The sequence below is a fragment of the Agelaius tricolor genome, unplaced genomic scaffold (genome assembly GCF_023055355.1).
Source record: "Agelaius tricolor isolate 1412-34295 unplaced genomic scaffold, bAgeTri1.0.p SCAF_14, whole genome shotgun sequence".
NCBI lineage: Eukaryota > Metazoa > Chordata > Aves > Passeriformes > Icteridae > Agelaius > Agelaius tricolor.
The window spans coordinates 4,149,318-4,167,082 of NW_027269274.1; the positions used below are offsets into that span (position 1 = coordinate 4,149,318).

The window sequence follows — 17,765 nt, forward strand, 5'->3', positions numbered from 1 at the left end:
AGGCTCCAGTGTTGAGGGACTCTTCTGTGCTTTGGATGACATTTTGCAATAATTCCCACATCCTGCTTGCTCATGCTTTCAGGGTCATATCCCTTGCCCCTCCAGTGTCACACTGTCCCTTTACTGCTGTGCCCCCTCCCAGTGAGTCCCCACAGCTGGTCCATCGTGAGCTGACAATGATTTTCATAGGATCATAGAATATCCTGAGCTGGAAGGGACCCACAAGGATCATCAAAGTCCAAGTTCTGGGTTTTGGTGAGGTGAGATGCTGTCCCTGCTTTTCTTTGTATTCTCTCTAGTTCCTTGCAGCTTTCTCAGCCTTCAGCATGGCTCTGCCTGCTGCTGCCTCTCCTCTTTCTCCCACCGTGGCCTCCAGAAGCTTCCCTGATGTTCTCTGGGCTCAAGGGAGCAGACAGTGATATATGACTGCCCTCTTCTGTAAACACAACCTGATCTGCTGGAGAGGAGGCATCTGAAAGCTAAAAGCAAAGGAGACTGCCCATTAGTGAGGAGGGCTGTGAGCTGCTTCAGGGGGACAACAACCACTCCATGGAGCTCACCACCAGGATTCCTGCAGTTACTTGAGGCTTCCACCCAGGAGGCAAACGTCAGCTGCTGCTGTTTTTCTCCTTAGTCAAAACGGGAAATCAGTGGTGAGATGCGACCCCATTGCTTGCAAGGTGTTATTTTTGTGGATGCCACTGCTTTCCTCAGTGGAGGTGCATCAGGAGTGGAGTGCTGACCAGGGATTGCCTTGCCCCTATGCTGCTTGTGTAGCTCCCCATGCCCTCTTGACTCTGAACTCAATTCTCCAACCTCTTTCTCCCTACAGGCTCTCCAGGTGGCACGACAGCTTCTCCTGCAACAGCAGCAGCAGCAGCAACAGCAGCAGCAGCAGCAGCAGCAACAAGTTAGTGGATTAAAGTCTCCGAAGAGGAATGACAAACAGCCAGCCCTTCAGGTAAGGGGAGCCTGTGAACCTCTGTGAGGGTCTGGGGCTTGTAAAAGCTGAATAAATGCGTCTTCTGTGCAGATACTGGGGTGGAACCTTCAGGGGCTTTCTCCCTGTGTCCACAGAATGGCTGTGGCTGGTGTAAGTGGCAGCAGGATTGATGCTGGGTGCTCTTGGAAGTCCCACCTACGGCATATTTACAAATCGTGAGCGTGTACTTTTATTAGCGTCTGGTAGGGTTGGATCATGACAAAATGGAATAGCTTTTGTTACTGTGTCAGTGTGCATAGGAGATTTGCATTAACATTTCTGTTTGATTGCTGTTCCATTTGTAGTCTGTGTTCACTCAAACCGTTGATTTGCTGTGTCAAGGATATTGGGAAATGCTAGGATATCATATCATCGGTGTGTTTTTCCCCCTTTTATTGTCTACTGATTTATGGACATCTTCAGAAATAAAATCTAAATATTAGAGGGCTTTGTGCTGTTATGAATTCAGAGAGCTAAAACCAATACAGCATTCCCAAACAGAAGATGTATGCACACATATGGGGCTTTGGAGTACATTCTGCTAGTCTTGTGGGATAAATCAAGGGGAGTTAAAGACAAGAAAGACCTATTAGGTCATGTATCACAGTTCCTTTTTTTTTTTCTCTTTTTTTTTTCCTTGCTATTCTAGTGCTAGAAATCCCAAGTGATGGTGGGACTGCTATTATTTTCCTTCAAATAGTTTTCCATAACAAAGCACACGCTCAGGAACTTTCCACTTTAATTCCATCCTCTTGCTCCAAGTAATACTGCTTGTATAAATACTGAGTCAGTCCCTTGCCTTGCCTCGTGTTCGCACTCCTCAAACATCTGAGATACTAACATGTACTTGCCAGTTTTGGCAAATTATATGTATCTAGTTCTTTATGTATTTCATAAACTAGCACTTCCAGACCCTTGACCACTTTGCTGGTTTGCAGCTGGTTATTGCTTTTGTTACTGCAATTGCAGCATGTCAGTGGATTTTTGATAATAAGGTCCTGAATGCAGCAGTTCAGCTGCAGTTGCACAAAGCCCTTTAGCTGGGACATTTATCTTATCTCGCTCTTCTATATCTGATGCTTCAGCCTCTGTAGCCCCAAATTCTTTCCGGATTTTTTTTTTTCCCTCTTGTTGTCATAGCACGTTGTCAAACTCATGTCTGTTTTGCTCTTTCTACTTTTTTTTTTTTTTTAGTTTGATATACTATCACCATGAGCTCCCTGACAGCATTGCTGCTTCTCTTGCCTTTTATATGTGCTTCAGATTATTTTCCTGCAAAAATACGGATGCTAGGCTCTTTAAATATGTAGTAGAATATGGAAGGTAAAGCCAACATCGCTAGAGGCCTTGACAGTAAAGTGAGAGGGCCTGATTCTGTGGTTCTTGCCCAAATAAAGCTGATGGGGAGTTGAAGGGGAGTTTTGCCTGAGTGAGGAATAGCTGTTAACTGCAGCCCTTGGCCCAGCCTGGACAATGCCGAGCTTTGGTGTAGTGATTTCATCTTCAAAGCATTTTGCAAATACTAATCTCCAAAACATCCCCAGAAGGAAAGTCTGATAAGTAAGTAGCATTATCCCAGTTCTGGACTGGGAAACTGAGGGATGCGGGTTAAGCAACTCACTTAGGATCACAGAGGGAATTGGGTTTAGAGGTAGGATTAAGATTCATGAGTTCCTGGCTCCCACCCCTGTGCTCCGGCTGCTGGACAACACCTCGTGCTTTACAGCCGGGCTATTATTCTTTTGGAAAGTATGAAGCATTTTGTCATTGGGCAAATATACGTTTTATTGGCGGCGTCAAGAGCCATAATCCAAAGCGTTACATTAATGCTTTCAAAAATATTTTATTTGGTAAATCCATAGCTGATCCATATGCCTTTTAATAGACTCTTCCACTGGGGACATTTTTAATGAGAGATTGTGCTGGCTAGGTCCAGTGTCAGGTACTAAAAGAAGTGCTTTGTTGTGCAGATGTCTTAAGAATAGCTCCAGAGGATGAAATATGACTGTGTTGACCTTTCAGCTGTGAGCTTATTTGTCAGGATTCAAATAAGTTGAAAGGATCAAACCAAACAGTTTCCGTAGTCAGACTGGGAATTGTGTTGCAGAGGTCAACAGTGAAGGCCACATCGTGGATTCCATAACATAGCCAATTGTTGGTACGTATTAAAGTACTGGAGCAGCTCCTGCAGTCAGAGACACAATTAAAATTCTAATTTATTAATGTATACAGAGAGCTGGCCCAGCCTGTCACTCACTGATTCAAATGACTGCCCAGTCTTTTTTTTCTTTTTCCCCTTCTCACTCCTGGTGCTTTTGCAGTCTGAAACATACTGGAAGTCCTCTTGGGGATGTAACACCCCCAAGTGCATCCCTGTAATGAAAATCTGTTGCTGAAAGGAGATGGTGCTGCTGAGGGTAGAATTTTTCAGTAAAATTGCACCCACACAAGCACCCACACCCCCTCAGGTCAGATGGGGCCACGCTGACGAGGTGATACCTATTGCTGACAGTACATAGAATAAGTATCAAGGGTGGGGGAAACGTGCCCGTTTTTCATAAGTTTGTTTAAATAATGAACAAAGTATCTTTGGGCTTCACTTACAAAAATAGATATCTCATTTAATAGCCACAGCAGTTAGCAGTCACCTTGTTTTTTTGTGACAAACAGGCTTCATGTATAACAAGAACACCATAGGCGTCGCTCATCCCCGCTGTGCTTGGCGAGGGCACTGGTGAGCAGCGCCCAGCACGAGTGCTGGGGAGCTTTGCATGGAACAGGGAGGGATGCTGTCTGCCTGGGCTGCTGCTGCTCCCACTGAAATGCTCCATGGCCCTGCCTGCCCTGGAGGAGGGGCCACTCCTGGGGCTGGAAATGCACCCTCTACACCCCACCACCACAAACAGACGCACATTAATCTGGTGTATACTGTGTAGCTAATCTGTTCTCACCTCGTGGATAATTTCCTCTATTCCTTCTTTATTCCCTGATTAAATAGCCAAGGTATTTAAATATATCCCAGCATCCTGTGGCCACACTGGGACATGGTGTCTTCAGTAGTGTTTAAATGACAGTGGGCTCCTGCAATCCTGTTTGGGGTCTCTTGATCTTGGCAACTCTACCTGAAGATCTGCTTTTAGCAGATCGTGAGATACTCAGTGTGTAAGAACTTGGACGCAGGACTGGAGATGTGCTCTGCTGATAGCTGAAAAACCCCAAATCTCCAAATACACGATGACTCACATTTTGAGCCTATCGCACACTGCCGTGGTTTAGATTTGGCAGTGACCTCCGGTTTCGCAGCCTGATGACACAAACAAAAGAAAATTGAAAGTTAAGAAATGGATTTAATAACCAGCAGTTGGGGAAAGAACATAAAAAATACCAGTTCCACAAAAATTACTGGAAGTGAAAAAAAGACTAAAGGCTGTTTGATAATATATTTGCCATAGACAGTGGATTTCCTTGAATATGTGAAACAAATAATTTAACAGACCAGGTATGCTTAGGATTTTGAAAATGTGCACATTTTTCCCAGCCAAGATAAATATATCTGTATTAATAGATGTATTGATTAAAATTTGCAGCTTTAATTGCCGATGCTCTTACCGATTATTCATTTTGGTTCTTCAAGCATTTTAGTTGCTGGCAAGAGCACACAGATTGGAAACAAATCAAGAGACACATTTTTCTCCCAAGAAAGTAAAAGTGCATGTGTGTTTTGGCAATACTAAAAATACAATTTTTTTTAAAGACGTAAATGTTGTGTGTTGCATTGAGCTGGAAGTTGGATACTGGACTGAAAACAAATTTAGGATTTCCAAATCAGTATCTCACAATTCAAACCCATCACTTGACTTTTTTTATGTGATTAAATGAGATTTCTTGTCTGATCATTAACCTGCCTGTGTTTGGAGAGAAAAAATAATGAAATTACTGGGATGGAAACTTTTGTTTTTACTTGGCAAAACAAAAAAATAAATCTCCCCTTTAAGTCACAGCCAAGAAAAGAATTTGGGTTTGGTTTAAATTCTCAGGGTGAGACTGGGGGAGGCTGAGAGGACAGAGCTGTCCTCGCCTTTGCATACTGCGGCTTTTTAAAGCAGCCTTTTGGCTGGGCTTTTGTAGAATTTAATTTGCATGCTGTATTATCTTAATATATCTTTCCAGTATCTCGAGAAGTAGAAGAGGGCAAGAGGAAAAAAATCACTGTAGCTTGATGTTGGGGGCAATTAGTATTGTTTTTTTAATGAAATTAGAAATCTTTAGTTTGACAACGTAATAAACACCGAGAGGTGAAGGGCAGGGTATGCTCCGTTTCGCTTGGAGCACACAAGTCTCAGTAATGTTGTCTCAGGTTTTACACCCAGGGAACCTTTTTTACATAGTGGTAAATTTAACAAGTGGTAGAGAAATTGTCTCAGCAGATGATTTGGCAGAAGTAAATTTTTATTCTATTTGTATGAGTATCTCTCTGTTTCACTCTTCAATACAGAAATTGATCAGAATCTGGCCTCAGTCAAGCCAGTGGGAATTTTGGCACCAACTCAGCTTAGGTCAAGATTTTGCTTCTGCAGGGTTTGAAGTTTGTCTTTGAATCTTTCATTATCTGTTTCTGACTTTAGAAATTAAGCAAAGTTGAGTTTTACTGGTTTCTACCAAAGAACCACTTAGTTCTTGTTTTTTTTTTCACCCCTAAACCCAATTATAAATGTTAGTCAGTTCTTGGAATGTGTCTGTGAAATGCAGACATCATCCACCCCACAAACAGAACAAAATCTGAGTCAGATCCTCAAAATTACATGATCAGCTTGAAAATTTTGATACTAAGGGGTTTTTTTTCATGACACCTATGGGCCTTTTTTTCTGCCTTTTTATATTTTTTAAAGCATTTACTATTCAGTTTTTTAGACTGAGCAGGTGACAAATGTGTTTATTCTTAAAAGAAGCCTGTGATTATCCTGTAATATCATGATTCAAAAAAATGAAGCTTCTAGGAAAATACCTGTATATTTGGAGAGCTGGCAGTGTGAGGTACTGTCAGCAAACATGATTATTCCCATTTTATAGCCACGTAAACCCTGACAGAGAGATATTAAGTGACTCTCCCCAGGTTGGAGAGCTGCAGGCCATCAATGGTGTTGAGGTGTGCAGCTCTGCTGGGATATTTGGGAGTTTGGCATCTGAGTGCTAGAAAGAAGTCAGTCCTGAGGGGCAAAGTAGAAGCCAGGATCCCTCATTTTCAGCCCTGTATGCTGTTAGAGTACCCTGAGTATCCTGAGTATCATTGTCTTGCAGGTTTTCTGCTTTGACATTAAGCATTTACAGAACAGGTTTGTAAAAACTGTGATTTCTGCCCAGGTTGGGAGTGGGAATGTGGGGCAGGCAGTGCCAGAGCCTGAACGTGCCTTACCCACCTCGGGGAAGGGGAAAACAAATGAAACCTTCCTGACTGGTCAGAAATGTGTAAATTGCTGACAAAATGACACATGTAATTAAGAGTGCTCCTGCCATTTTACCTTGTGGTTTACACCTACAGTGTTGAAAAAAGAGAGTGACTCCCACCTCGCTAATTACCATTATCACTGAAATGGTAGGGTTTGAGTCATTAGTTCCATGTGCATTTAATTAGAGGAAGGCTGAAATTGGATTTAACTTATTACTTTTTCATGGATCACTTTCTTGTCATCACTTCAAATTGGATTGCAGCCCCAGGTAACTAATTATGAGCGCCACAGGATCAAGAGTGAAAAAAAGGTAATTAGGAATAACACTGTTGGACCCTTGCTGGTAGTCCACTTGTGCTTGGGAAGAAATGAGAGCGGTATTTTGTAGTATTACAGATTAGGGAGTTAAAGGTATGTGCTGCTGCCAGGAATGATGGGAGACTGCCCCCTCCTATAGCGGTTTATATGATGTACAGCTGGGTTGAAGATGTTATAGCGACATGGTTCCACAATCAGCTCCTTAATACCGAGATTAAACTTGTAAAAGCAACAGATCGGTTGTAGGTATGAGGCATCTCAACAGCCGGGGAGCCAGGGGTCCGTCCGTGTGCGACTGCACGGCGCAAGTACCGCGAGCCGCGATTGATAACAAATTAATGAACGTATTAATGATCCGAAAAGATCGTTCACATCCGACAGGGAGATATATCAGTCAGGAGGACAGCAGCGAGCCTGGTGATGTGGGGATGTCAGGGATTGAGCCTGCGTTTCTGCTGTGATAAAATCATGAAATCAGGACCTCGCTTCTCTTTTGTTTGCTGGAGAGGTTTCTTTTTGTTTTGCTTCTCGTGGGCAAGGCTCGCTTGGTTGGATTGTCCCTCTTTCTTCTTTTTTATTTTTGATCTTGGAGATATGATTGCCAAGTTCTGCTTTCTTCAGAAAATACTTTAAAACAAATTGTTTTATTTCCATGTGCAGAACAGAGTTCAGAACTGCAAGTAATCAATTTTATTGACACAGTCTGGAAAAAAATGTTGATGAGAGTTCAAGGATGTGAAAGGATTGAAATTTCAAAGTACCCAACACCGAGTGTAGGAAAATTTCAGAAGTAGTTTCATTAAGCAAAGAAATCTATTGTGTGTGAGGATCTGTAAGAGGAAAATCTGCTCTAGGACCTAATGATATTACAAGGAGGTTACGGCAGCTGATTTTTGCCTTTAGAAGAGGAAAAGTTTCCTAATTTCTCCTAATAGTGAATCACAGTTCAAAGGCTAGCACAATTTCCTTAAGTTGTTTAAAATGGCTTTTAATGCTCTGTTAATGTAGGCAAATATTTGTGACTCAGTGTTGGGTAAGTGCCGCTTGCTCATTATTTCCTGATGCAAAGCGAAGGGTAGGAAATTCTGTGAACACCATGCAGAGATGCTGAAGAGACTTAAGAGTAACAAAATTCAGTTACGGAAATTAAGTCTTTCTCATTTACTTGACATTACAAAATAAATCTTGAGATTAAAAGGTATTACCTTTAATACAGAAAAAGAGAATCTCCTTTAATACATCTCAAATTGATTTACAATTTTTATACATAATATTCATCTGCGGTTGAAAAGGGGGCAACCTAAGGTCGAGTGATGTAGTGTTTCCATTTTTCCATATGAGTCTTACTGTGTGTGATAAAAGCAAACTCCTTTATTTTGTCAGTCTGCAGGAATTTCTGATGAAGTGCAGGGGTCACTTTTCTGTCAATTTGAGTAGGCAGCATTTTTGAACTACTGTTTTTTTCCCCCCTCCTACAAAGTGTGGCCCCGATCTGACACACGCATGCACACACACACACACACACACACACACACTTAGAGTGCTGCAATCTGCAACTTATTAGTGCGCAGTGCTGGAGCCTGTCCAGTGGTTAGAAAATTTCCTGAAGCCTGGAATAACAGCAGTGGGTGCAAGTGCCATCGAACAGAAGTGACAATGAGGGGCAGTCCGGCCCGCCTGGCGCGATGCCCGGGCTGGAAAACCAGCTGAGATAGTCAAACGCGGGAAGATTGACGCGGTGCATCTGGGAAATGCTCAAAAAGTTGGGTTCTTGAAAAAATTACCTTCTGTGATCGTAAGACATCATCTGTTTTCCTACAGAGATTGTTTATAACAGGGTTTTCAAGCACTTGTCAAATAACCAGGAGTGAAGGAAACAGGCTAAAAATCTCTTACCGTTCAGATGAGTCCTGGTGTAGTTGGAAAAAAACAAACTCCCGTCACAGAGATCCACAGCTTCCCAAGGCAGAGGGAGCCTGGGAGAAGGAGAAAAGGAAACTCTTAGTCAAAATCAACCCAGCAAGCACGGGCTGTGGGCTGGGGAAGGTAGTTCTGCCAGGCTGATGGGTGCAGTGCTGGCATGAGGTGAAGTCATACCTAGAAACTGTTTTGTGTGGTGCTTAGCTTTTGTTACTGAGCTGTGATATCATGGGCAAAATATTATAAACATAGCATGGCTATAGCTTGCTTGTGTAACAAAAGATCAGGAACTTTTATTAAGTTTGTTTTCCTTGTCATATTGTAAAAATTTATTATGTGTACTGTGTATATTAGAAACAGATTTGGGTAATTCTGTCTAAATGAAGTCATCCCAGCTATTTCCAGACTGTCTGTTTTTGGTTGTGAATAATTTTCATACATCAAATGGTTGTCATATTTAGTAGCTCTCTACATTTTAAATAGGACATATCCCATTTTGAACTTCCATGGACTTGAGATGCCTCTCGGTTTTTAAGGTTATTTTGTTGTAGGAATATTCTGAAGGGCTGCCAGTGGCAGGGCAGGGAGCGCTGGAGGAGTCGCTCGCCTTCCTACAGCAAAATAACAGGTTTGTCACAACTGCAGTAGTACTTGTGGCTTTCGGCAGCACACACTGGGAAGAGCCTGCCAGATACCTATTTCAGCTTGTCCCTTTGTGTTCACACTTTGCAACAAATATGTTTAAAAAACACTAAAGGAAAAGTACTGTGTATCAAAAATCTCAGATAAAATAATTCTCTCAAACAGTACATGCTGCTGCTTTTTTTTTTTTAACAGAAGTGTGAAAAGTTAATGTTTAAATGTTTAGTGTTTTAATTTAAATCATAGACTCATCTACATGGCAGCTAAGTTGCTGTGACTTTTTTTATTTATATTTTTTAATCCTCAAGGTAAGGTTTCTTTAGTCAGGATGGGGAAGTGCTGGTGTTCCTCACACACTGACTGAGAGGAGTTTGCACTGGAGAAGTCTGCAGTGATGAGCACAGAGCAGAATTTTGTCCTGAAACCATCAACTTTGCCAGAAATACTTGGTTTACAGCAATTTGTTTAAAAAGAGAAGAGAAAGAAAAAAAAAAAGGCAGGAGAGAAAAAGAGAAGGCGTTTTGATCTGGCTTGCTGGAGTGGAGGAGAGCAGCTGTTTGCCTCATGTGTTTAAATCTCTAGAGCTAATATTGAAGTTCAGGGCAACAAGTGCAACATAACAGAATAAGTAGAAACTAAACCCAGGGAAACAATTGGAAATGCTGCTTGGATGTGGCTTTGGAGCTTGACAGTTTTACAGCTGTGTCGTCAGGTTGGCAAAATATTTTGTGGTGTGTGCAAAGAAAAGGCTGTTGTGTTGCTGAAATGTTTTTATTTGCCTGATATGTGTAACCTTCCTTTTATAAATTACTAATCTATTTAAGGTGTAACATTAATGGCGCATAATCTCAAGTCACTGAAAGCCTGGAAAATTAAAGTAGACTGAAGGCACAAGAAAGAAATGTACTTTGTGTCAGGCTGAAGTTCGATGAAGCATGGAGAAGATGGAATAGATTATTAAATAAACTTTAAGAGGAGATGGGAAAAGCACCGAAATATCTCATTTTGAAAGGAATTAGTTTACTTGATTATATGCAACTGTATCACACTCAGGAAAGTATAAGACAAATGAAAGCAAAACAAAATTTAATTGAGCTATTATTTTGCAGACTTTGGCTCCGTTTCAGACAGCCTAATCAAATTGCACTTTTCTCAAATAACTAATGTTAAATGCAGTCTACCAACAGATGTTTAAACAGAGACTAATTGGAAAATCTACATCCTGAGTTTAGCATGTCTAGCTGAAAAAGTTTTGAAATTGCTTTGGAGCAGGCTAGGAAGATGATGGGAGGAGCTCAGGCAGTGATGGGTGCTGGAGGGGGGAGCCAGGAGACAGAGATACTTGTACTGGAGCTGATGAGGTCACTGGTGCCACCGAGGTCACTGGTGCTGTAGCTTGGTACCATTGGCCCCTCAGAAAGTTTTTTCCTTCGTGTTGTACCATGAGATCCATGCTGCAGCTGTGTAGCTCGTGCCATGTGCCAGCACGCATGGAGTACGTAATGCAGCAGAGCACGCGGATTGAGGGTGTTAAAAGCAGTACAAATTATCAAAGCTGTGCTTCCTTGCCAGTTCTGTCATTGTCTGACATTTTTTTAAGCAGTTGCAGATTTAAGTTATTAACCTGTGGTTTATCTCAATGCTGGGTCTTTTATGACACATCAGTGCATCCATGTGGACCTCTTGGGTGGGTGTAGCACTGAGTTGAACATCTTGGGCCGGATTTGACCTGGGTTTAAGTGACAGCCATCCAGTAAGTTGAGTATGTTGGAGCTGAGGGATCCCACTGAGATGGATATAGCTCCCTACCTCTGATTTTTCGTTTAAATCAGTTTTACACCAAAGTCACTCCAGTAGCAGGAGTCCCTGGTAGTGTTCAAGGCCAGGTTGGACGGGGTTTGGAGCAAGCTGGTCTAGTGGAAGGTATCTCTGCCCATAGCAGGGGGCTTGTAACTTGCAACCCAAACCATTCTGTGATTTTCTGATGATTATTTTTTGGTTTTGTGCATTTTGTTGCCGATCAAAACTCTGGGCAAAAGAATTACTTGTGGTTGGCCTCCTGGACTTTAAGCAGAGCCAGTTGAGCAGGTGCAGTGCACATTTCCACATTTGCTTGGAAAATTTTATCCCAAGGACTTTGCTGTCCTAGAGACTAGTTTTGTGCATTCAGACAGGTAGGAATAGAACTGAAAGGAATTGGGGTCTTGTCATGAAAAAGGCAAAAATCAGAAATTCTTGTGAAACATTTCCCTTATTTCATTGGAGAAAAAAACATAGGCAGTATGTAATGGGGAGTAGGCAATCTGTAAGAAAAATAATGATGTACATATAAATATATAAATTACCAATTTTACTGGTTGGAACTGTAGAAAAGGCAGATTATATTTTATGGCTTGTAAACATCAGGACAGATATTTCGGGAGAACTGCAGACAGCTGTAATTTTGTGAATGTGCACAAATTACTTGGAAAACAAATATTCCTCTGCCTACACAGCTGTATTCACAACCATGGACCAGAATGCCTTTTGCATGATGCTCACGCCTGGTTCTGTGGAATATAATATGCTCAAATGAAGAAAATGTGATTTAAAAGTGAAGCCAGAATTAATACTTGCTGTGAAAACCTGTATTACTGGCTGAGGTGTTGGCACAGGAGTGGATAAACCACTTGAGGAAAAATGAGAACTAACCAGGACGTTTATTTGTACTCAGATCAAGAGCTGAATGCTCAAACTTCTGTAAGAGAGATGAACGTGCCGGTGTCTTGCAGAGATGCCTCATGCTGCTTGTGCTACCCTGCAGGGTAAACACCGAGCTGGATTTGGTGGTTAGAGAGGTCTGCAGGATTGCATCAGGTCACCGTGGGGAGAAGGGCTGTGGGAAGGAGCTGGGGTCTTCCCTGGCTTCACAGGGGCTGTGAACCCCCGAATTTCCCAGCCCTTTTCTTCCAAGTTACCTGCAGCCAGGTAGATTTACAGAACACAACTGAGTTTATTTGTGCGCAGGCAGTTCCTTCTGTTTGTCCTTTTGCTGTGTGATAAGGAGTTCCTACAGGAAGGTATGAATAACAGGAGAGAAGGCAAAGAAAATCCCCAAAAGTAAAAAACAAAGCCAAGCAAGAAGGAGTAAAGCACGAGTTGGCAAGAGCCAAAGGCCTGGCATGGATTTTGCTTTCAGCTTTGGTGTTTATTCAAAGGCTGTGGATACAGGTTAACTTCCTTGGCTCAATATTTATTGCTGTGTTACTTGCCTTAAACTGGAACAATGAGCGCTTTGTTGATTGGGTTCAGAGATTGTCCCGTTTTATTCTCTCTCCTGCATCCCCCCTCTCTATCTGCAAGTTTTAAGCAGTTTATTTTAATTTCAGATTTCTCACCCTCCATGGTGAATTGCTGCTGTGCCACTGGCAGCAGCACTTGAGGGACTATTGTTCGTCTTTTCAAAGTGGTGGGAGCAAGAGCCATTAGCTCCTGTGAAGCTTGACCTTCCTTGATGATATCACACTTTGCAGATTCGGAGCAGGATAAACATTTTAAAGGAGAGGGGAAATATCACACAGGTTATTTTTCATCAGAGAAGGTCGTAGAAATTTTCTGTGCAAGCGTTAAAAAGTAAAAGGGGGAAAAAAAAAAGCCATGATGTCACTAGTTACCTTTCTGTTTGACAGCCATCAAAGATGTCTGTCCAGATCAATTAATAGGAGAGGGAATATCTCCTTGCTGTTAACCATGCTGACCCTTGAGCAGACAGTGGAGCAGAAAATCAGTGAAGTCACAGTGCAGTGAATGATGACTGTACGGATTTTCTCCTAATTTAGCAATGGCAATGATTTCAGTGCTCTTAGGAGTGGGCCCATCCTGGACAGTTTCTCAGGCTTCAGTGTTTGGAAAGTGCCCCGAAGGTATTGGGGATTTCTCTCTGGAATAGGAGCATTAACATCATGCAGAACATAGTTCAGATATTTTTAAATCACGTTGTCAGCAACTGCCACTACAAGGGAAGGTATGGCTATGACTTGCATCACTGTTATTTTTTACTTGGAAAGTGTGCTCATTTTGAGTCCTTCACTCAGCTGTGTCCACCCAGAGGAAAAACAAACCAATTTCTTCTGGGAGAACTCAGCAATGGTCACAAGGCCAGCTGCACAATTGTGGTGGTGGTTTGTTGCTAATTCTGCAGGAGTGAGCAGAGAGGACCACCCTGTCCTAAATAAAAAAAAGGGGAAGAAAAACAAAACAAAAATAATTTTAAAAAACCCTTTCAGTTTGTAACTTTGATTTTGCTTTAAAAAAAGAGGGGAAAAAAAAGGCAGTAAACAGCTTCGTCCTTGCCCAGAATGCTGTAATAATTACTGGGGCAGGTTTTCCATTCCTTGTTGCTTTTGCCTCACACCTGTAGGAAGCCTGCTCTTTTGCTTCTGTGCTTTGCCACTGCAGTACTTTTATTTGAAAACACGAGGAAATTCAATTTCCTAACCCGCCTCTGGAGTCAGGGCAGTTTTGGTGACAGAAGAGTTGCAAATGGCTCGTGTGTGAACAGTTTGGGATGGAGCCGCTCCTGGGGCCATGCTGAGGTGCGGGAGAGGGAAGATAATTGTAAATGTTCTGGTGGGGATCTGATTGACAGCCCATTGTCTGCAGGCAGTGAGTAAAGAATAGGAAATGAGTTAAGTGTAGGGGATCTGGCAGGCTGCCGGCTCTGCTGATGGCAGCTGCTCCCAAACCAACCGCGGCACCCCTCTTGCCAAGGCATCCCAAAGGGAAACCCTCTGTTGGTCCAAAACGTGTGTCAGGTGAGGCTGTGTCACAATTCTGCTGCTGGGACACCTGGGGTGCCGGGGGTGGTCTCAGCCCCCGTGTTGGGGTGTCCCTGTTCAGTGTGTCACTGTGATTTTCGCTGTGTGTCGCTTTGTTTCTGACCCCCTAATGTGGGGGGACAACAGGGTAGTCCCATGGAGCTGCTGGATGCCTGTGGTCCAGAAGCAAAGCAAGAAAAGGAAACTTCTTCTTCTCCCCAGCTCAATAAATTTGTCAACACGAGGTCTCTTTGGTAGTTTTACAGTATCATAATATCTGGGGCCAGTTAAGTGTGTTTTAAAGTTTTCATTATCCCACTTTTTTCCCTGGAGTGCTGCATGCCCTCAGGTGCAGCTGCCCATGAGAAGCCCCCAGTGAGCACTTAAATATCACAGAACTGCACGTGCTAAAGATAAAAATACCAAACACAAATACTCCATCCCCAAAATCTCCATCTGATTTTTTTTTATCTCCTTGCCTATGTGCATTTCAGAAAAAAAAGAAAAATCCCAGATTTGCATTGTTAGTGTAGGCTTCTGAGCCAGATTGTACTACAGAGCACACTGATGTGTCTTCCCCTGAGGTATGGAAAGATCTATGTGTGCTAAGCAGGTGTTTTCGTTTGTTTAATTGGAGCTGAGTTTAGCACAATATTACAGATAAATGAATTACACATGTTCAGTAATTCATAGAAAGTGAGTGTTGTTTTGCTTAGACACTTGTCTTCGCATCCAGGTTTGCAGGGAGAGCGTGCTGGCAAAGCGGACTGAGGGCTTTTAAAAACAAAAAAAAAATGTGTGTGCTTGAGCAGAGCCTGATGTCTGGTTGCTAAAACAGCAGTAACTATTTCACCTTTGTTTAAATCGTAACTTTGTACATTTAAATAGTATCCTGTTTTGACGAACTACAAAACCACAGGTCTGAAAAAGAAGCACACAAGGCCTGTGTCAATAGTTGGTGGCATCTCTGGGCAGGAAGTTTTGGGGTGACACACACTGGTTGTGACGACACCAGGGATGGAGAGACCTGAGAACCACCCAAAGGGCTCTGCAGCTTCTCTGGTGTGCAGTGCCCAGAGCAGTGAATGCACCTGATGATGACTGGTTTGCTTTTACCTGTAGTTTTTGTTACTAGTTCCTTTTTCCATCTCACTTTTTATTGGGCATCCCAGGCTCAAGCTGCCACACCCCTTGCAGCGGCACTGCAGGGTATCAGTGCCCTTGTCACCACTGATGGGTCTCTCAGCAGCAGGACAAGATCCCTGGATGCCAGGAAAGCCTCCCTGCCAGGAGGAGCACAGAGGATGTGCTGGCCCTGCTCTTGCAGGAGCAGCGAGCGAGAGCCACGGGCAGCTCAGAGGTGCTGCCTTTCTCAAAGGATGAGCAAAACCCGTCGCTTCTTCTGGGAGTAGTCCCAGCCCTTGGCCAGCTTCCAGATGGATAATTCAACCTACCCGAATTTCCTCTGCAGATTCAATTGTAAACTCTTGTCTCGCTGTGCCCTGCCAGCGCTGTGTGTAACTGTGCTGTGCAGCGTTCAGCAGTTGTCCTGTGCAGCCCCACAGCCCGTGGAGTCAGAGGCTCTGCAAGTGAAAGGTGGTTTCAGAACTTGGGCTGAACTCTAGGGAAGGTATTGTTTGTGCCTTTTCGGTTTGTGCAGTGCTTTGGAGCAAGCTTTTGGATTAAAGGTCTGGTTGGAGTGTAGGTCAGTGCTGGCAGTGTCAGCTTTGAGAGTGATTGTGAGAAGTGACTTATTCAGCACCATCCTCTCCTGTGGACATCCTCACCTTCAAATCTTCTGATAAGTGAAATTAAGGCTGTTTAGCTGCATTCCTCATTCATCTAGGAATTAGTTCATGCATCACCTGTAGAGATCTTGTGTATATTCCTTTCCACCCATCAGCAATAGTTTCCCACCAGCCTCCTACCAGGTCACTCCTCTCCATGGGCTAGAACTCACTCCTCTCCATGGTCTTGTATGGCAGGAGCTGCACTGACAGCAAAACCAGCAGCCCTGGCCCACACAGGTACCCATTTGGGAGCTGTGCTTAGCAAAACCTGTATCCTAGGATGGATCCAGCAGGACATCAGCCTGGCTTTCTAAAGGAAGCCAAAGGCACGAGGGGAGATGGTCTGTGGTCTAGGAAGTGCTCCTGAATCCTCCGGGTTAAATGGAGCCACCACAGTAAATCACAGTTGAAAGTGAATTGGAAGAATTTGAAACTGTTACTTCTTTGAGGCTTTTCCTGCTGCGTGCATCAGTATGGGATTGTTCTGCAGGAGGTTCCTGGGAATTAATGTGTGTCCAAACCTGGCAGTCATCTCAGAAGGTTGTGGCGGGGTAATCTATAAACTTTTAATTATATATATATAGCTGAGTAAGTAGCTTGAAATCTCTTTAAACTCTTTGTTCATGAATGTATATTAAAACGTGCCCATCCCACATGCACACACGCAGACACACACACACCCTCTTCCTTCCTTCCTTCCTCGTTTTACACCCACTTCCAGCAAGGCTGTGGCTTGTGGCATCCGTCCTTGTGCTGAGAGACGTGGCCAGAACTCCCCACGGGGGTGGCCCAGCCAGGGGCTCAGCTGGACTCTGAGCCCCCCTCTGCTGTCCTCCCACTGTGTGTCCAGTGTCACAGGACAGTGCAGAAGCTGTTGACTGTGGCTGTGTTTCCCACTTGATGTGCAGCCCTTTTGGGAGGTTGATTCTGCAGCTTCAAACGCTTTAATGAGATGCAAATTGTTTGTGATGCTGCCTTACTAAATGTATTGTAATTTTAAAATCATTTGCTTGTTAATTGTATTTAAATAGCTGCCACTTAGACAAGCAGAAAGTTTCCAGAAAGATAAATTGGTTGGTTTTTTTTTTTCTTTTTTACTGTGTTTGAAAGCAGCCCCGGTGACTTTTCATGGCTGCTTTGGTACAGCACATTCCAAATGGCAGCGTGCCCTGGCCTCACTCAACTCTGCTCCTCACTCTTCCCTCAAAGCACAAATACCCTGTCTGTCACCTTTCTGCTACAGAACCACAGTCCCCTCAGAAGGTGGCACAGTGGAGTGAGTGGCTGGACACGTTCAGAGTGAAGATCACTTACATTTCCCTCCACACAGCCAAGTCGGATCAACCTAGGTCAGATTTTGGGGTGTGTGATTCAAATGCTGCTATTCCTGTGCATACAGGATTTGAAAGAATCCTGAAAATTTGGAGGATGTAAGTCTTTTGGGATCTTTGAAATTCCCAGCCCATTTTTGTGTGGATATCTGACTGCTGGGCAGCTAAGGCGAGGTCACCTGTCCTCAGCACCTTCGGGGCTCTGTCTTCTACATGTTGGATAAAATGGCAAAGTTTCTCTTGGCTTCAGCTGAGCAATATGAGGTTCCTACTGACCTCAGTTCAGCTTGGTTTAGAGCTGATTTTGATCCCACACCGTTGCTAGCTTTGGCATGGAGCAAGCTACACTGTGTCATTTGTATTTTATTTGTGTTTGAAATACTGTCCTGGAAAACGAAAAATAATATTTCCATATCAGTTCATTCTTCTTGCCCTGGCTGGAGGATCCCACCCTGCCAAGACTCCTGACTCTTGTTTTGCAGCTCCTCTGTGTTCAGCACTGGGCCCTCATTCCCATCCTGCCTTGTTTTCTCAGTGAT

The 17,765-nt window shown here is 43.3% G+C and overlaps 1 protein-coding gene across 11 annotated transcripts in view; it reads left to right on the plus strand.

Annotated features, from left to right (window-relative positions):
* Positions 1-17,765, plus strand: part of FOXP1 (forkhead box P1) — a 376,943-nt gene that overhangs the window by 264,157 nt on the left and 95,021 nt on the right. For all 11 annotated transcript variants that reach the window (XM_071439345.1, XM_071439352.1, XM_071439343.1 and 8 more), the window contains one exon: positions 833-961. In XM_071439345.1, the coding sequence (XP_071295446.1) occupies positions 833-961 (129 nt within the window). The remainder of the gene's footprint in view (positions 1-832; positions 962-17,765) is intronic.